Raw genomic sequence first — 19,254 nt, 5'->3', positions numbered from 1 at the left:
TGAGTTAATGCCACATACAATCCTGTCTATCAGAGCACTATTTTGTTCAACAGCATGTATATTGCAAGTAGACAAGCGTCCACTTAGTGCAGTTAAAAAATTGTCAAATGATTCACCTGTAAGCTGTGTTCTATTATGAAACTTGTACCGTTCATAGATAGTTTTTACTTGTGGTGTAAAGTGCCGGGTGAATGCCTCCTTAACCTTTTCAATATCCATGCGGTCTTTTTTCAGGAAGATTGAAAGTTCGGAATATCTCCTGACCCTGTGGTCCAAATAGGGTTAACAGTATGGCTACTTGGATTTCTCCCCCTTTTGTTGACTTCTTTGTTGCTAACATATAAAAGTTAAATTGTTCAAGCCTCTATTCAAGCATTTGTGCCAGCTTCTGCTAGTCTCACTGGGGTTACCAGCATTAGATATAAAGACACCTGGAGCTCGCAAACCACCCTCTACCATTACTATCCAGAAGCGATAATCCACATTATATACTATAGATGTCCTGACACCATGTTATAATGTGGAGTTTCCTCAAGGTGGTTTTATTGTATGAATGTTGACAAGGATAATTCAAGACGACTGCTTAGCTAGGCTGCTTGATCAGTACTGATGAGTCATAAAGATAACACCAGCTAGACCGCCCATAACATTGCTTCAAGGTCACACATACTTAGTACCCATATAACACTCATTAATCAGCACGGTGTATGCAACAAGAGAAAATATATGTCCTGCGTAGTGTCTGAGAATGTTGCTAGGTTTTAATACTTTCGAGTACTTGGATTTTTGAATTCGACGTTTAGCTCTGACATGTTTACAGTGGTAAATTTTGGTAACCAAAAGATTATGCAATTTTTTATTAAAAAGCACATGACTTGAACAAACAATGTTTATAATGTTTATAGTATTTGCATAAACCGAAATGAATACTTAAAAAAATTGTTTAGCATTGTTATCTTTTTGGCATCCGCTGCCAGTTGCTATCTGGTTCTTGATTCTATTTTGATTCATTTCAAGTTGTTCTGGATGTTCAATATCTTCTTCATAGTTTTCTGACCTAAAATATATCTTTTTATTACTAGCCCATTTAATAATATTGTCCAAACAAATTTTCAACAGAGCACCAACTATTATGAGTAGCTATTTTGAATATTTTTCCTTTAAAGAAACAGAAACTTTTTGCAGTGTGCACAGTTTGCACACATGTGCTAACCACAAATATTAGTTGTAAAAAAGAAATACAGCTCAAATCATAATTACTAAAGACGTTAGCAGCATTTTTATTTTTTTGTTGTATGTAAAATATGTCAAATAAGTCTGGCCGATAGTTCTCATAAAATCGTTCAGACATCGGCCATAAAACTCAGTTTGCAAATCAGCTGGTTTGAAGGCAGCTTCATTCCGAAAGTAGTGTCTGAATTTACCATTGAAATGTTTGGTATTATTTCTTTCTCTTGATTGGACATCAATGACTCTTAAGACCATCTCCCCTGTCACGCAATGAAAGACCTATTTGGCTTGGTTGACTATAGTTAATCGCTAAAGAGTACAACTTGTTACCTTACTACTAAAGGATTGCTATCAATATCTGTGCTGAGCCAAAAGTGGCAGTTTTCGGGATAGTTCAAAATACTGTTTTAAACTATACATTGAACAGCTACAATAGCAGTTTGATTATAATATGGCAAGTGTTGGCAAGTGTTTCTAGCACTATCAGTAACATTTAGCCTTATGGCAAGTGTTGGCAAGTGTTTCTAGCACTATCAGTAACATTTAGCCTTATGGCAAGTGTTGGCAAGTGTTTCTAGCACTTTCAGTAACATTTAGCCTTATGGCAAGTGTTGGCAAGTGTTTCTAGCACTATCAGTAACATTCAGCCTTATGGCAAGTGTTGGCAAGTGTTTCTAGCACTTTCAGTAACATTTAGCTTTATGGCAAGTGTTTCTAGCACTATCAGTAACATTTAGCCTTATGGCAAGTGTTGGCAAGTGTTTCTAGCACTATCAGTAACATTTAGCCTTATGGCAAGTGTTTCTAGCACTATCAGTAACATTTAGCCTTATGGCAAGTTTTTCTAGCACTATCAGTAACATTTAGCCTTATGGCAAGTGTTTCTAGCACTATCAGTAACATTTAGCCTGTTGGCAAGTGTTTCTAGCACTTTCAGTAACATTTAGCCTTATGGCAAGTGTTTCTAGCACTATCAGTAACATTTAGCCTTATGGCAAGTGTTGGCAAGTGTTTCTAGCACTTTCAGTAACATTTAGCTTTATGGCAAGTGTTTCTAGCACTATCAGTAACATTTAGCCTTATGGCAAGTGTTGGCAAGTGTTTCTAGCACTTTCAGTAACATTTAGCTTTATGGCAAGTGTTTCTAGCACTACCAGTAACATTTAGCCTTATGGCAAGTGTTTCTAGCACTATCAGTAACATTTAGCCTTATGGCAAGTGTTGGCAAGTGTTTCTAGCACTATCAGTACCATTTAGTCTTATGGCAAGTGTTGGCAAGTGTTTCTAGCACTATCAGTAACATTTAGCCGTGAGATTTTACAGTTTTACTCATTTCTAAAGAAACTGCATCACTATTTACTAACGTCAGAAAAATTTATGAAAAATATACTGATCTTTTAGCAAATGATCAACTAATTTTATATGTAAATGAAATATCCCAAAGCAGCTCCAAACTTTTTCGCTGCTAAAAGTAAGCATATCTTTGAGAGCATAATTTGAAACACATGATCAAAGAGAACAATAAGCAATCATCAATTACTTGTATAAATATAATTATGGTTGAAACTAACAACTTTCTCTTCACCAAAGCATGATGGGGAAGTGAATGGAAGTGTAACTTTGATAATACTGAAGAGAGAAAGGGTGCGAGTAGAAAAGGTAGCTAAGGTATTGCTCGAGTCCAACTTACCATAAAACCTCCAATGGAATGCCATGGCACTCTATTTTTCTACCCTTCCTCTATTATAGGCCTACTATAGGGACGGTCAATTGGAGCTGGCATTCAAATAGAGGCTGGCATTGTATTTTTCAAATGGCTCATCAGAATTATGGGAAAATAAATTTAGCTTTTGTACGGGTGTGGCAAATGTCATCTATATTTTGTCTTCTTTTCTCGGTGGAGTGACATTAAACCGTTTAGATGCAATAAATCTGCTAACTTACCTGCAACTTGTCAAATATCTCTTAATAAATATACATTGAAGAACCAAGAAACATCACTACCGGCTGACATCCATCGCTTGCAATTAACCTACAATGATATTTGTAAGATTCTGCTTGTCTCTGTTAAATTTCCTAATTGGATAGTTCACTTCACAATCTAGACATCCTGTATGATTCACTGCTCCTGACCAGAATGAAGGCTAGTTGATGTCTTGATCTTGGTTTGTCTGTAGGTCTTGTGTGGTCTGTCTGACTTGCCTAACTATTACACATGTATTTTTATTAGGTGTACTTGAAGTCATTTTTCTGGCATCGTTTGAGCCAACAACATGTAGTTTTTAGCTCTGTTTTTCAATACTGATGCTTTCTTTTATTTGTATTACCTGTAAGTTTCATTATTACGACAATGTTATATACATACCTATATAATCAAGAATTAACCAGAAAGGTAATCACGTGCTATTTATCAATCTCCAGGATGTGTTATTTTGGCGGACTGACGCATTATGTATCCATTGCTCACCGATCATATATGTATCCACTGAAATTACTTATATAGATTAGCAAAATAGCCTGCCCAAACTTGCCTGCATGCACTTATGTAACCTTCGTATATTTCTTTTATCGAACTTGCTTGCATGCGCTTATGTAATCCTTGTATACTCCTTTTATGGGCATGGATAGGGTAGGGGCGGAGTCAACGCCACTATATAAGCCAGTGCCCGAGTTGCACTGGCGGCTTGGTATAATTCTATGTTGTCATACGCATATACTCAAAATTATATTAATAAACAGAATAACTCTACTCAAAAGGACTGATCGTGTTGACGCCTGCCTGGGTGGCTTAAAGGTTGTAAAAAGCAGGCTTCGATTCAACATCAGACAGAACTGCTAGGGTGGATCTAGGGGACTAGGGATTGGTCTACGCTTTAACTAGACCTGATCGGGTATGCAAGGGCATAAGAGATCAGACACTAGAGCGAGCTACTAGTAGACCTAGACTAGTCAACTATAGAGACACAGAGGGCAGGCTAAATTGGTTTCGGAGTAAGCCTGACTGCTGGCCCACTGGGTACTTGTCGTGGACTGACCTGACCTTTCGGGCGTGTCAAGCAGGCCTCAGATAAGGTGTACCCGGAGTTTAGGTTACGTCCACCTGTTAGTGTAGTAAAGCTGACTCAGCTACCGGAGTCGGTTTGAAAATGAAAAGGATTCGTGTTTCATAGAGTATGGCAAAAAATCTTGTAACAGGAGCATTGTAATGCGTAGGTGCACTGTATTAATTATTAATTTAGCGTGTGCAATCACGAAAAGGGTATACATTATACAGAATGCAGTATACAGAACGGTGTAGGTTTGTGGTTAGGTGCACTTGCCTACAAACTTGTGATTGCGTTTTTTACGAGTTCAAACCTGCTACAAAACACGTTTTTCAGTTTTAAATTTCAATTGTTCAATCTGGACAGACAACAGACAAACGGCAACAAATAAACTTTGAGATTTACGTACATAGATTGATAAAGAATTGATTTTGTTTATTTGGTAGAATTGAATTAAATCACGTCATTAAAGTTAAGCTACATGTAGCTAAGGAATTAAAAATGGAATCACTAATTTCTTGATGAGAATGGAAATGACTCAAGTCATTTTTCAAAGACTTATAAACGTCTCTGTCAGGAACTAATAATCTTTTCATGTTGCATAGTCCTTTCTTCTGACACCATGTGAGCTTTCTAAACATGATTTTATTCCACTTGAAAAAGCAATGAATTCTCTAATGACTCGTATGCTGTATGGTCAACTTCCCAGTGTAGGTTTAGCTGCGGATGTAAATAAAGTTTCAGCTCAGTCATCATGCATGGCCATGCTATCGTACAAGCGAGGCCTTTTCAACTTCAAGCCCAATTTGATAACGTGGATTCTATCTGTAGCCTCAAACAAATAACCTCTGTCAACAGGATCAACGAAAAGGTGTTTATATAACATATAACAAGGAAAGTTTTCAAAATGTATAAAAGAGGCGGTTTTAAGCATCGAACAGTAGCAATAAAAGAAGAAAGAATCACATTGACACCCTAATTTAGTTTGATTTCAATTTCAACAATTGTTTCATCTGTTTTTTTCTACTTATGTTGAACACCGGGACGAGAAAAGTGATAACTTTAGCACTTCAAGTTCTTTACAAGTCTTGTTTTTAGCGAGATGGTTCGATGACTTGTCACTAAAAGCAGTTTTTGGAATTTTCTTAAAAAATCTCAAATGTCTAAAGGTCAGAGTTCGTCTACTATAAGTGGGCAGAGTTTTCGACTGATCATATATTAGTGAACTCGTATGGACTAATGATTATGGAAAACTTTCGGTAGGTAGCCCCTCTGCGATGATACTCATGTGTTACACAAAATATCTCACAAGAGTTTTTGTTATATAGGAGCTTAAATGTTTACATTGGAATTTCTAATAATCTTTGGTAAAATAAGTCAATGTTGTAGACAGATTGTTTCCGGAGTGCAATATCATTTTACCTGTTGTTTTTATTTTTAAAGCTGTAATTTCTGATAAAAGCCTAAATTCTAGAAACCAGATTTAGCAAACCTCTGATTTGTGGTAGACTGGTACAAAGAGTAAGCTATACACATTCTAAATTCTTCCTTTTTGTATGTTCAACTTGTATATGTGTTTTTTCGTTTGTTTGTTTGTATTTTCATCAAAGAATCCAAAAAAAAGCATAATAGAAAAATCAATCTGTATTTAATGATGAGGGCCCACGTGCACAATAGCGTTGCTAGTCGAGGTGCAGAGCCCGAGTAGACAGTCAACAAAAACAAAAGTTAATTTACTGCAAAAAACAAGCTATGTCAGAGAGTCAAGGAGCCATTGTTTTAGAGTAGTTCGAAAAACAGTGTGATTTTCAATCCGCCTCAATCCAACCGGCAGTCCGTTCCAAGCAGCCGCCAGCTGGTAAGCACAACACCTGTGGCCAACAGCGGAGGTCGAAGGTGGCAAGGGAAGAGAAAATTGAGAGTTTCTGGTATCATAAGGTGGATCTGGCTTAGATTTAATATAGCTTTTAAACTCAGAATGAGCCAATGTGCAAATACGTAAAAGATATAATTCATGAATAGGTAGAATATTTGCTTTTTGTAAAGATCAGAAGTATGATAGGTGGGGGGTTTATTAAAAATTATTCTCAATAGTCGATTTTGAATTACCAAAATTTTATTTAGGTGACTCCGTGGTGCATTTTCCCAAGCCTCAATACAATAGATAATTTTACTGTTGATCAGACTGTTGTAAAGCAAAATCAAAACATTTCTAGGTAATAATCCTGATGCTATATAAATCAGAGATTTATATAGCATCAGGTACATGTATAATAATACTAACCATTATATAGTTATGCATGACTGTATAATAGGACTAACCATTATATAGTCATGCATTGACGTGGAGGCCTTGTTGCTGCTAACTAAGAATCCTTGTAACTCTTATATAACTTAGCTAACCTCTTTACCCTTTTGAACTAAAGTCGGTCTAAAGTCCGCCCTCTAAAGTATAAACACTTATGCATGCGTGATTAGATTCATTATTGTACACAATAAAAACATACTACAACCTGTTTTGGATCGTTGGACAAGTGTCAATTAGCTAAAAAAATTTGTCATTCCACCAGCATTTACAGTGCACCCAGCAAGTATCATCCTTAATTGGTGACTATGTTTGAAATCTCTTGTGGAGATCTATGTGGAGTCCGCCAGCAACACAGTGGACCAACAAGAGTCATTTTCAATTAGCAGCCATGTTAGAAATTTTTAAATTGCAGCAGCGTTTTGTGCACCAGCAGGACAGATGTATCTGCCAAGAAATTTTTACCACCCAGAGAAAGCGGTATTTTTCCTTTAAAAACAGCAGCAAGTTTTGAGTTGTGGTTCTTACAAACAGAGGGTCAAGAATCGGATAGCCTATTTTTACCCGCTGACAAAAATCCATTTCGGATTTTAAAGAAATATAATACCATAGTGTGATGGAAGAGCATCGCGGACGGGGCCGGTGCCGGTGTGATGATCGGTTGCCGAGCTGAGCCGTGCCTCTCCCTTATGCTCAGAGGTCTGGCTGGCGATAGACGACCAAAATGACTCGGCAGTTCATGGGTCACGTAGGCCGAATAAAGAATAAAGCGTTATGGCGGGAAGCAGAAACCGCAAGGGGGCAGAGCCAAAGGATGAGAAGATTATAAAATGAAGAGCGTTTCACAAAAACAGGCAGAGCAGCACAGCTCCCTGCATACGATAGACATTGTGCATTGGTACTTGTATATTCTTTATGTATGCATGTTTTGACCACTGTTATTATGATGCAAATATATTTATTCTATAAGTATATGTTTATGCTTTAATAACAAATCGGTTTTCTTTATTTACTCGGCTTGTGGATAAAGTTAAGGTGGCACGATAAAATCCTTCGCATAATGATTAATAATTGGCTTACCAGTAAAAGCGGATAAAGTGTAGCTGGTTAATACTCAAATATCTATACTATGGTTCTGAAATAATATGGCTAAGCGAGGGAAAAATATTTTCGTTATAACATTCAGGAAAGCTTAGCGCAGAGAAAGAATTCTTAAAAATTCATACAAAAATGTAAATTTTTGAATTGTAGTTTGAAAGAAAATCAAACTTCAAATTTTGTTGTCCTTCTATAGGTTACCTACGAATGTTGTTTCTGGTTGTGCTAACAAAGGATTTGCTGGTTAACTAAAAAAATCTCAATAAAATGTAGGAAGTTTAAACTGATATATATGTTTACTTGAGACATAAATGAATAGGAGTCAATCTTTATACATAAAGTATGATTTTTTACCAGTTTTTTTATTTAATAAAACATTTTTTTATTCATGTACTGAGTTTAATAATGATTACTACTTGAAGTTTGCGACTAAAAGCTTTACGTCCAACAAAGCATGCTATCTGTAACAACTTATACATAATAATGTAGAATTATTATGCCCAGACTAGTCAGCTTTCTCCACAGTGCTGGTAAGTGTTACTTGTCCTGATCATGTTACTAGTTGTCATAGTAGTAGGCAGTGTTACATTAGAATTTTGAAACATCTGTTATTGTGTATTGTTTCAGCTTTGACCTGTTGAAACTAACTCTCATCAGTAGATCTGATGCTGAAGCAGTTGAAGAAGCTATTTGAAAATCAACACATCTAATAAACAGACACATGCACGGATGGCAAAAACTAAGTTATACATTCCAGACAATTTTCTTAAGGTTTTTAATACACTCAAGTGGTTTTCCTTCATGTTGAATAGTTGGGCATGCGTGCTACTAACTCTTGAATTAGCTGCAAATTTGGCTGGTGCATCACATTATCCAATGGAAGGCATTATTTCAGAGAAGTTGTCAGTCCATACTTCGCAAGAAATGGAAACCGTCAACATATTTGCTAGACTTGCTTACAAAGATGGACATATAGGCGAGTATTCATTACATACTCTACAGGACATGAACAAGTTTCATAGTTACATCTCTACATATCCTGATGATTTAGAGCTAGTCATCGAAAGATCTTCTAGCCATTCCGTTATTGTATATCTGTAATACTTCAGTAAAACTGGAGAAGCTATTATGGAGAGAGATAACAAAGATCGTTCACTTTCAAGATGTTTTTTTACTGGAAATGTGTTGAGTGTTTCTCACTCTTTGGCTTCCTTCAACCTCTGCAATGGTATCAAGGGTGAAATCGAAGTGCCTGAAAAAGGGTTTTCTGTAGACACTTTTGTCATTGACGGAAATATTCATTACCACTGGAATGAGCAAGATGTTAACAATACAAGTGGACACACTCAGTGTGGTACAGAAATTTCAAATATTAGCAAGCCAATGTACAACAACCTGCGTCACCAGAAGCGCTTTGGGAGGGAACTGCAGCTCCCCGCTGGGGTGACAGCTAGCACCAAATATACTGAACTATATGTTGTCATGGACCATGCACTTTTTCGCAGAACAGGCTCTTTGGATGCTACAATTATGAGAGGAGTAAATATGGTTAACTATGCTAGTGCCCTCTATCGACAGCTAAATATGTATATTGTACTTGTGGGGCTAGAAGTTTGGAACGAAGGAGATAAAATAGACAACAAGCCAGCAAATGATACAGAAGGAGAGTATGATCCAGACTGGATGCTTGGAGAGCTCAACAAATATAGGCATTATATAATTAACCGAGAGACACCAAATGACAGCGCTCAGCTTTTTTCAGCCCTTAATTTTACAGGGAGTACGATTGGAAAGGGTTTTACTGGAACAATTTGTATGCATACAGATAGTGGTGGTGTTACTTATGATGAGTACGCTAACATCTATGCTCGAGCTGCGTCTACCATGGCTCATGAACTTGGCCATAATTTGAATATGGGTCATAGCAATACCGAGGAAATTATTAACGGAACGAAATGCGAGTGTGACTATCCTGGAGATCCAGACTTCCATCCCTGTCTCATGTACTCCTACACACGTAGTAAGCTGCTATTTTGCTAGCCACAATTTCTTAATAAGCCACATATGGTTTTAGTTGAACAGTTTAGTTTAAACTAGTGTGAGACTGTCTTAGCAACGCTTCAGATTGTAGTAAAATAATGACCATGGCAGAAGGGTAGGCTCTCACTATCTGAAGCAGCTGCATACCCACTTTTTGCTTCCTATTTAATAAACTCTTCAATTCCACTAGTTTATTGTTCATAAAAGACCACTTCGATCTGGTTATATCAGCCAGTAGTGCTGAATCTAAACCGAGCAGTTTGCCAGGATATTGAGGGTGCTATGGCCACCTAACCCTCAACTCAATATTAAAGTTGATTCACTGTGTGGGCCGCACTCTATTGTTGACTTTTCATTTAGTTAAACCATCGAAGTGTTAGTGTAGATCTTTGCGATGTTATAGTTCCTAAAATTATCCAGCTGGTGGAAGTAAAATGTAAATTTGTTTTCACAATACGAACAACTATCTACTATTCAGATTAAAGATAAAAACAAGCATAATAAGCATTCAGCTCAATAAGCACTGTTGGTTTAACTTGATGAAAACTCAACAGCTTTGTGTTACCCGTGCAATGAATAAACTCACATACGAAGCTGATGCAATTCATATCAAGCAAAGATTATGATATCTGATAGGCTAGTTCATATTTATGTTGGGAACTTTTTTAGTTTGGGTCTGCTCAGTTTTGTTACACCATACATTACTGAAAAGGTTTAAAGTTATACGTTATAGGTAAACAGAATTTTTTTAGTGTTCGGTTAAATTTATAATAACAAATAAATAATTTGAATTTATTTGAATTCATGCTAAGAAATAAATAAGAAGCATATTGTTATTGTGTATAGAATGCACAGAATAATGTTCTAACACTGTGTATACAAGCTAAGTTTCCGGCAAATAGGCCATGACCAATCAGGTTTTACCAAACAACTTTCGTAGTACAAACTCAAGTTATTAGAGTTTACTGCTTATAAAATTATCGCTTCATGCTAATCTTTAAAATACTCTGTTTGAAGGTCACTTATGGTTCTCTAGCTTAGAAGCTGGCTAGCTTGTTTGAGTTAAGTAAATTTAAACCGCTGCTTCGATATTGCTTTATACGAAAATATTTTTCATTTTCGGGTTTTAGCATACAAGCTCGCTACGAAATGGTCAGAGTGCACGAAAGACCAACTGTCAAAAGACTTGGAGCGAAACCTTGGAGACTGTTTAACGAATGAACCAGAACAAGCATTGAAATTGGAAAATTCTGCTATCTGCGGGAACTTCTTTGTGGAAGAAGGTAATATGGTAGCAGGAAGAAGCTAACATGGTGGTAAAAGTATCATAAAACATGATCAGAAATATTATTGAATGATTCAGTGATTAACATTGATGTGGATTGTCGAGCATGTAAATAGCTCGGAACTAGTGGAGCCGGTGAACTTGGTGAATAAAAATTGACTATCTGCCTGCCTCTAAATGTGTGGTTTTTAAACTATTTCAAGTAACAGTCAGTGAACCAAGACATGATTTGTGCCGTGACCCAAGTGTTTCCTGCTACGAGTCACCAAAGTTGTAACAAATAGAATTTGTGTCAACTGTTTGAAATCTGCTGTTTTGACGAAGGGCAGCTCATATGTATTAATGTTCAATTTACATGCTGCTTCCATTTTTCGTTTAGTTTTAATTGTATCAGAACATATATTCTCCAACTTGCACTATTAGGAGATACATGGGTCAATAATCTTTCTTTTCTTTCATATGTTCACTCTTTACAAATTTCCAATAAGCTTTTTTGACTGACACAAATTAAACTAACAAAATGTATAAACATTTTGAAAAGATAATTTTGAAAGGTTGACTCGGTTGGGATGATTTTGTATGTGGAAGTCGCCATTGAAAATCCACATGCTCATGCTACTGACTTTGAGACTTCTCTTGTATGAGTTCTGCAGTTGTTGCTTTAACACTCGTCAGTGGGTAGAATTACATGTTATACATGAAGTTTTTATAAATTTTATTTTGGGAGCTGTCATAGATCAACTGACAGCTATCACAATTCTATGTCTTTCAAAATCAGCGCTATAGACAATACATGTAGATCAAATTTTAGTCATGAACAGTGGCTAATTGATGACTTGTGAAGTATTATTGAGATTGCTGTCCTGATAGAGGTATATACAAGTACAAGCTGTGTATCGTGTTATATATCAACTTTTACTGTCACTAGAGGTTTGACTGCCATAGTATGGTGATAATCATGTACTGGGTAAATCATTGTTTCTATGAACTATGTCAATTACATCATTTACCTACTCCAATGTTTATTTGAGTAATTTCATGCATGTGTATTTCTAGGCAGATTATTAAATGTATTTCTATGTCTAGGTAGGCAATTTTATATACTGTGGAGGACTGGACAAATATACTATTTATGCCATCTTTAGATATCTGTGTTCAACTATTATAACCTTACATACGCATTCCTCATATATCTTTGTTATGTAACACTTTATATTTAAGTCTGCCACGCAGGCCTGCCATAACTACACTCCTTTTATGGGCAAGACTAGAAGTGGGCGGAGAAAGGCCAGTATATAAGGAGGAGGCGCAAGCCACCTCATTGGGATAGTTGAGAACTTGATGCTGTTGTACATGTGTTCATGATTATATATATATATATAATAAATAGACTAAACTTCACTCACACAAACTGATTACGTTCATGCCTGCCTGGGTCGCTTAGACAGGACCATTCAACCAGAACTGGTCTGACTCCGGATAAGAACTGCCTGAGAGATAACTAAGGAAGGCTAGGGGTTGGGCTTCGCTAAGACTGGACCTGATCGGAGATGCAATAGCATAAGAGATCAGGCCCTACAGTGAGCTAGCCCGGGACCTAGATTAGCCAATGATAGGGACTCAGAGAGCAGGCTGTATTAGGGTTCCGAGCGAGCCTGAAGTTGGGCAACAGCCACGGCCTGATCTGACCACCAAGTGTGTCAGGCAGGCCCAACAAGGGGAAGGCCCAGAGTTCAGGCTGCACCTGCCTGTTAGTACAGTAAAGCTGGCTCAGCTACTGGAGCCAGGCCTTTACACTGGTGGCAGCAGTGGGATAGAATAAACCCACAAAAGAAGGACTAACAAGGCACAATCATGGCCAGACGCACTCGCAGCGCGGAATGACCGGGAGTCCCCCAATGGGAAGGACTAGATGGTCTAAAGCGACTGACGAACACGTTGGAGAGAATGATTGTTAACCAAGAGGTGCAGAGAAATCAGGGACCCCCAGTACCCAGAGAGACATTCAAGGCTCCCGAATACGATGGGAGCAGTGATGTGGAGGCTTTTGTCAGGCAGTTCAATGATGTAGCTATCGTGAATGACTGGGGAGCCAGATCCGCCCTACTACACATCCGAGGAAGGCTGAGAGAGCAGGCCAAGGAATGTGGACATGGACAGACGTTGCAGGCGGTATTTAATAACCTCCAAGCGAGGTTTGGCATGACACCCAAGGAAGCGAGAACTGAGCTACAGGGCCTGAGAAAAGAACAACACACCACCCTATTTGAGCATGCCCCTCGAATAGAAAAACTCACGAGTATTGCGTTCAAGGAACTATCCGATTGCATGAAAGAAGAGATGGCAGTGGACACCTTTTGCGGGCTGTTAGGGAACATATACCTACAAAGACACCTATTGGCAGTACCCATCCCCAACCTAGAGACAGCCGTGAGAGCGGGAAAGGAGTATCTGCAGATACAGCCCGATATGACTACTAGGCAGAACCACCTGATGAGATCCAGAATAAGGGCAGTTCAGCCAGAAGGATTTGAGCAAGCCAAAGAGGAGCAGGCTCTCGGGGAGCAGGCCGTAGTGGCCCAGACTACCTCTGACCCGCTAGGGGCTTTACTGACAACCATGAGAGACCTAAAGAGAGAGGTGGCTGACCTGAAAAAACAAATCGATCATCCACGGGCCCTTCCACAGCAGGTGACACGAGAAAGAGGTGTGGTCAAGTGCTGGGAGTGCAATCAGGCAGGTCACTGGAGGAAGAACTGCCCCAGGAGACAGACTGGTGGCAGAGCTACCAAGATACCGAACCAGGGAAACGCCTGCCGCCCGCAGCAGTAGGGCAACCTACTGGCTGCAATAGGGCACCAAGAGTTCATAACCACAGAAAACTGAAAGGGCAAGTCGAAGGAAGGCGGAGGTGGACCCAGAAGGCTGGCACCACCCCGCAAACTCGGTGGCTCTTGCCCGGATGCCCCCGGTGGGAATGGTTCATACCTATAACCCGTACCAGAGCCTAAAGGGTCTAGACGAAGCAGAAGGGGAAAAGGAGGTGGATCCTCGGGAATCGCCACAGGTGGCCAGACAGGCCCAAAGGCGATATATCCACCAAATACAAAGGCGAGCTAGACCACAAGAGACTTCAGAAAATGTTGGAAGTCTGGAGGGAAGTGCAACCAGAATGAACCACTCCAAAAGATTTGGGCCGCGAGGTTCGGGACAGAGAGCAGATTCAGCGTCGGCTGGAGCTCTCGGGAGACCTAAGCGCAGATTGGGGAGGAGGGAGAATTTAGCCACGCTTGAACACTTCCAGAAACAAGAATGACCTAGGTCGGAGAGAGAAGGTCCAGCAGGCACTGATCCTTTCCAGAGATCTGGACAGGACAGATCAGAAGAGAGTCGGCTCCTCAGGAGCTGAGACTCTCCAGAGATCTGTACCCTTCAGATCGGGAGCGAAGAAGGCCCCAGCAATGGTGGAGCATCTCCAGAAATCAGGGTGTTGCAGATCCAGAAATGAGGAGGGCTGGGGCAGAGCTTACCCCCCCCCCCCCCCCCAAAGGATCTGTGTAAGAGGAGGGATGAGAGCCGAATCAAGTTGGCCTCCTCCGGGATAGAGACCCAGGCCACCGCCTGAGTCCGGTGTCGGGTCCGACAGGCCGGTACGGGGAGAGCACAATGCCAGCTACTCCGGAGGAAAGCCTGGCGAACCAGCTCAAAGAGAGTCCACCACCGGACAGGCCTCGGGGTCATCCACGAAAAAGAGATTCAAAAGGGGCGTATAACGGCGCCACCGGAGTGGGGGAGCTACCAAAGATTGGGGCCTTGGAAAAACCCCATAAGTCAAGCTACTTTTTGTTGGAGAAGGTGGAGAGACAAGACCTGCTTTTCCTCATAGACACCGGCTTTAACACTAACCTGTTGTCCAAAAAAGTATTTGACAGGATGCCAGAGAGGGTGAAAGCACAGCTGGAGGAGAATGACCGGTACAGACTCATGGCGGACGAGAGCAAGCTCCAGTTCTACGGGCTAATCCGACTAGCAGAGAGAATCCGCGACGTACCGATTGAGGAGAGTTTCATTGTGAGTCAGATCAGCAAGGATGCCATCCTGGGAATGCCCTTCCTGATCTCACACTGATGCAACATGGAATTCGACCAACCAGTCATCTCTATTGGAGACAGAAAGCTCACCTGCACGGACAAGTATGGCAGGCTAATGGTGTCTAAAGTAGATACATGGAAGAAGGTCACCATTCCACCATTGTCAGAGCTAAGGGTGGCGGGGAGAATCTCAGCCAGAAATTACGTACCAGTAGGTATAATAGAGGGCTCCGACCTGCACCTTCCCGTGACGCGTAGCCTGAATCAACCCGGAGACCAGGGTGATGTGGCCGTGCAATGGCTAAACCCAGATAATCACCCCATAGAGCTGGTAGCCGGACACGTGATAGGCTTGTACAACCGCCATCAGGGAGGAGGATGTGCAGGCCGAGCTCTGGTCGGCATGGGAACACTCCAGTACCGAGGCAAACGGAGTAGGGTGTGCGGCCGTGCACGCCGGAAAAGCAGTCCCTGAGCATCTGGTCGAACTATACGATCAGGCCTTCCGAGGTTGTTCGCACGACCAGGAGAGACAAAAACTAGCCGCCCTGCTGGCCAAATACCAGAACGTATTCAGTAAATACGTGGCGAGGTAGGGCGAACTAATCTGGTGGAACATAGCATACCGCTGATAGAAGGAGCCAGACCCATTAGACAACCTCCTCACAGGTTGGGACTCCTCAAGGAGGCAGAAGCAGACAGACAGGTGACCGAATTATTAGAGAAGGGCCTGATTGAGCCTGCCAATGGGGCGTGGAGTTCTCCGGTGGTCATGGTACGTAAAAAGGATGGCGGATGGAGGTTCTGCATCGACTACAGGCAACTGAATGCCATAATCCAACAGAACGCCTACCCGATTCCAAGAATCGACGAGAGCCTGGATGCCCTGGCAGGAAGTCGATTTTTTAGCACACTAGACCTGACTAGTGGGTACTGGCGAGTGCCTTTGGATCAGGAGGCCCAAGAAAGGTCTGCATTCGCAACGCGGAGTAGACTGTGGAAGTGGAGGGTGCTGCCATTCGGACTGACGTTGCCCCCGCCATTTTCCAGAGATTGATGGAATCGGTGCTGCAGGGACTCCACTGGAAAACTCTCCTGCTCTACCTGGATGACATTATAGTCATCGCCCCCGACTTCGAGACTCACCTGACCCGCTTGGAGGAAGTCTTCGAGAGACTGGCAACTGCCAGGCTAAAGCTAAAACCCTTTTAAGTGCGAGCTCTTCCAGGAAAAGGTGAGATACCTCGGCCATGTAGTGAGCCCAGAAGGAGTGTCCATGGACCCGGATAAGGTTAAGGCAGTGGCGGAATAGCGGGTTCCCCGAAATGTAAAGGAACTACAGGCCTTCTTGGAAACCACAGGATATTATAGACAATATCTGAAGGACTACGCCCCTAACGCCAAGCCACTCACTGTCTTGACAGGAAAGGGGAACCATGGCAGTGGAGCCGAGTAGAACAATCAGCGTTTGAAACACTCCGGTATGGCCTTATCGTGGCACCCGTGTTAGGATATCCCGATCCTAAGAACAAATACATTCTGGACACCGATGCCAGCAATGTGGGGGGTGGGAGCTGTTTTGTCTCAAAACCAGAATGGTAGAGAGACGGTAGTAGCCTACTACAGCAAAACACTTAGCCCAGCGGAACAGAATTATTGCATGACTCGCAAAGAACTCCTGGCGGTGGTAAAAGCTGTCAAACACTTCCGGCTTTACCTGTACGGACAGCATTTTGTACTCCGTACAGACCATGCCTCCCTGAGATGGCTGTGTCGAAGAAGGGAGCCGTCGGCTCAGATGGCCAATAGCTAGAGATCCTGTCGGAATTTACGTATCAATTGGAACACCGGCCATGAGTCAAACAGGGAAACGCCAACAGACTGAGCCGGCAAGCCTGTCCGGAAGACTGTCGGCAGTGAACAAGAATAGAGGAAAAAGATGGGGGTCCAAGTAAACAGGCCATACTGAAGGGAGAGTCCGATACAGTAGCAGCCGTCAAGCTACCCGGCAAAAGAAACTTCTGACAGCTGGAACAGAGCCAGATGAAAGGCCAAAAAGCGGTGGCAAAAATGTACTGGGCAGTACAGAACGACCAGGACCTGTTGGAAGAGGAATTGACCCTGGAGAGCCGCGAGCTCTGAATCCTGTATAGAAGACGGGAGGTGATGAGACTTTCAGTGAACAGGATACTAGAGATCAGGCTATCTGCAAACGGTCATGCTAGGTGGTGTACCATATGCCCCAAGGCTGACCGGAACCGAGTAACCTGGGAGACACATCGATTGGCTCATGCGGGGGTGCACAAGATGGCGAAAAGGTTATTACTATACTGGTACTGGCCGGGGTTAAACGCGGATGTGCGAGACTCCTAAAAACCTGTGAGGTCTGCCAGGTAGCGAAAGCCGGGGAAACCACGTGGCGAAAAGTAGGCATCGGTTATATGCCGGACGACCTTGGCAGAACTTGGCGGTCAACCTGGTGGGACTGATGCCAGAGACTGATAGGGGAAATAAATGGATCCTGGTAATTAGTGACCATTTTTCCAGATGGCAAGATGCCCTAGCGATTCCGGATGCAACTGCCCCGGTGGTAGCCACAACCCTAGATGAAAGGGTGTTCTGCTATTTTGGCCTACCCGAGGAGTTGCATTCTGACCAAGGGGCCCAGTTTGAATCCAAACTCATGAGCGAGTTATGTGGGTATGGAACATCAACAAGATGCAGACCAACCCGTACCACCCCCAGGAGAATGGTATTGTGGAAAGAAACAATAGGAGTCTAGGAGACTCTTTGAGAGCCCTACGTCTATGCAAGGGGCCGACTGAATGAGAACTGTTATTACCCCAAATCATGAGGGCCTTCCGGGGCACGCCCCATTCCGCCACAGGAGAGACCGCCAATTTCATGATGATGGGTAGGGAACTCCAACTGCCCGACCAGCTCTCAGAACCAGTTACAGCAGACAGTCAGGCCATACAGCCCTACGTCTTAGAATTGGCCAATCGGCTGGAAGAGATTTACGAGATCCTTTGTGAATGAAAAACGAAGGTCCAGATCGAGGATGACAAGGAGCCACCCCTGTTTGAGGTAGGAGACCTGGTATTACTGGTGAACAAAAGGCGAAGAAGCGGGGAGATCCCTAAGTTGCAACCCAAGTATGTAGGGCCATATACGATCACCAGATGTCATGCCAATAATACCTACCAGGTAGAAAGGCAGGGCCAAGTGTCCGTGCAGAATGAGGAATGCCTGAAGCCGTACTTTGCATGCCTAGAGGTGGATGGTAGGGCCCCGGCCACCCGGGAGCCTGCTAGACGACCCAACATGCGGGGTGCTACCGGGAAAAGGAAGGGGAGGAGGGGAAAACTGATGGAGCTGCTGCCCACCCTAGAGCTCAGCAGAAGAGAACCCCCTTCTCGACCACCCATACGGCAAGGAGACATGGACCTTCTCCCCACCACAACTAACAGGGATATGTTCCAGAGAAGATTTCTGGAGGCCCTGGTGGAGGGAGAGGGTTCTGTCCCAGTGGACCACGGCACTAAGGGAGAGCACGACGACGCCACCGACCAGACAACTTTCCCAGAAGTAGAGCGGGACGACCCGGAACCCGAGTTCGACCCAATAGCCCAAGTTGAGCCTACCAGGCCAGGCTCGATAGGGGAAGAAGTGGTGGGGCGTCGACACAAGGACCTCAAGTCCTCAGAGCACTCGAGCTGGTGGATCAGGCACCACCCGCTAACTCTAGACCGGTTCTGGCCAGGGGAGAGACTCAGGTGGAACCAGAGTTATCCAGGACAGAGAGGCCCGTCGAAATGAGGAGAGACGGGAGGCCCAGCAGGACGACAGGACCACCCATACAATACGGGCAGGCAGTATGCCACCGGGTTGACCCCGAGAGTGGAAACCGAGACAATCCACTACCCTCTGAAGAGGCCTGGGACGACATAGCGGCTAGAGAGAGATATGAAAGGCTAAGAACCTGGGTCGGAGAGATAGAGAGGCTGCTCGAAGGAGGAAGCATTAGCCTCGACCAGGAAGGAAAAACGCAATACCAAACTCTGAAGGAATCGATGACAGAATTAAAAAAGGCGTTAACCGCTAAAGACCAACTCGCAAAGGCAGTAGAAGAAGAACGAGAAGTTTTGGGGGAGGGAGCGG

At 42.5% G+C, this 19,254-nt stretch overlaps 1 protein-coding gene across 1 annotated transcript in view; it reads left to right on the top strand.

Annotated features, from left to right (window-relative positions):
• Positions 1–8,805: 8,805 nt before the first annotated feature.
• LOC137390892 (disintegrin and metalloproteinase domain-containing protein 12-like) overlaps positions 8,806–19,254 on the top strand; it is a 28,647-nt gene continuing 18,198 nt past the window's right edge. The window contains exons 1-2 of the mRNA XM_068077207.1: positions 8,806–9,697; positions 10,848–11,000. Coding sequence (XP_067933308.1) covers positions 8,806–9,697; positions 10,848–11,000 — 1,045 coding nt within the window. The remainder of the gene's footprint in view (positions 9,698–10,847; positions 11,001–19,254) is intronic.

Source organism: Watersipora subatra, chromosome 3, assembly GCF_963576615.1.
Source record: "Watersipora subatra chromosome 3, tzWatSuba1.1, whole genome shotgun sequence".
Taxonomy (NCBI): domain Eukaryota; kingdom Metazoa; phylum Bryozoa; class Gymnolaemata; order Cheilostomatida; family Watersiporidae; genus Watersipora; species Watersipora subatra.
This window is presented reverse-complemented; position numbering and strand designations above follow the sequence as displayed.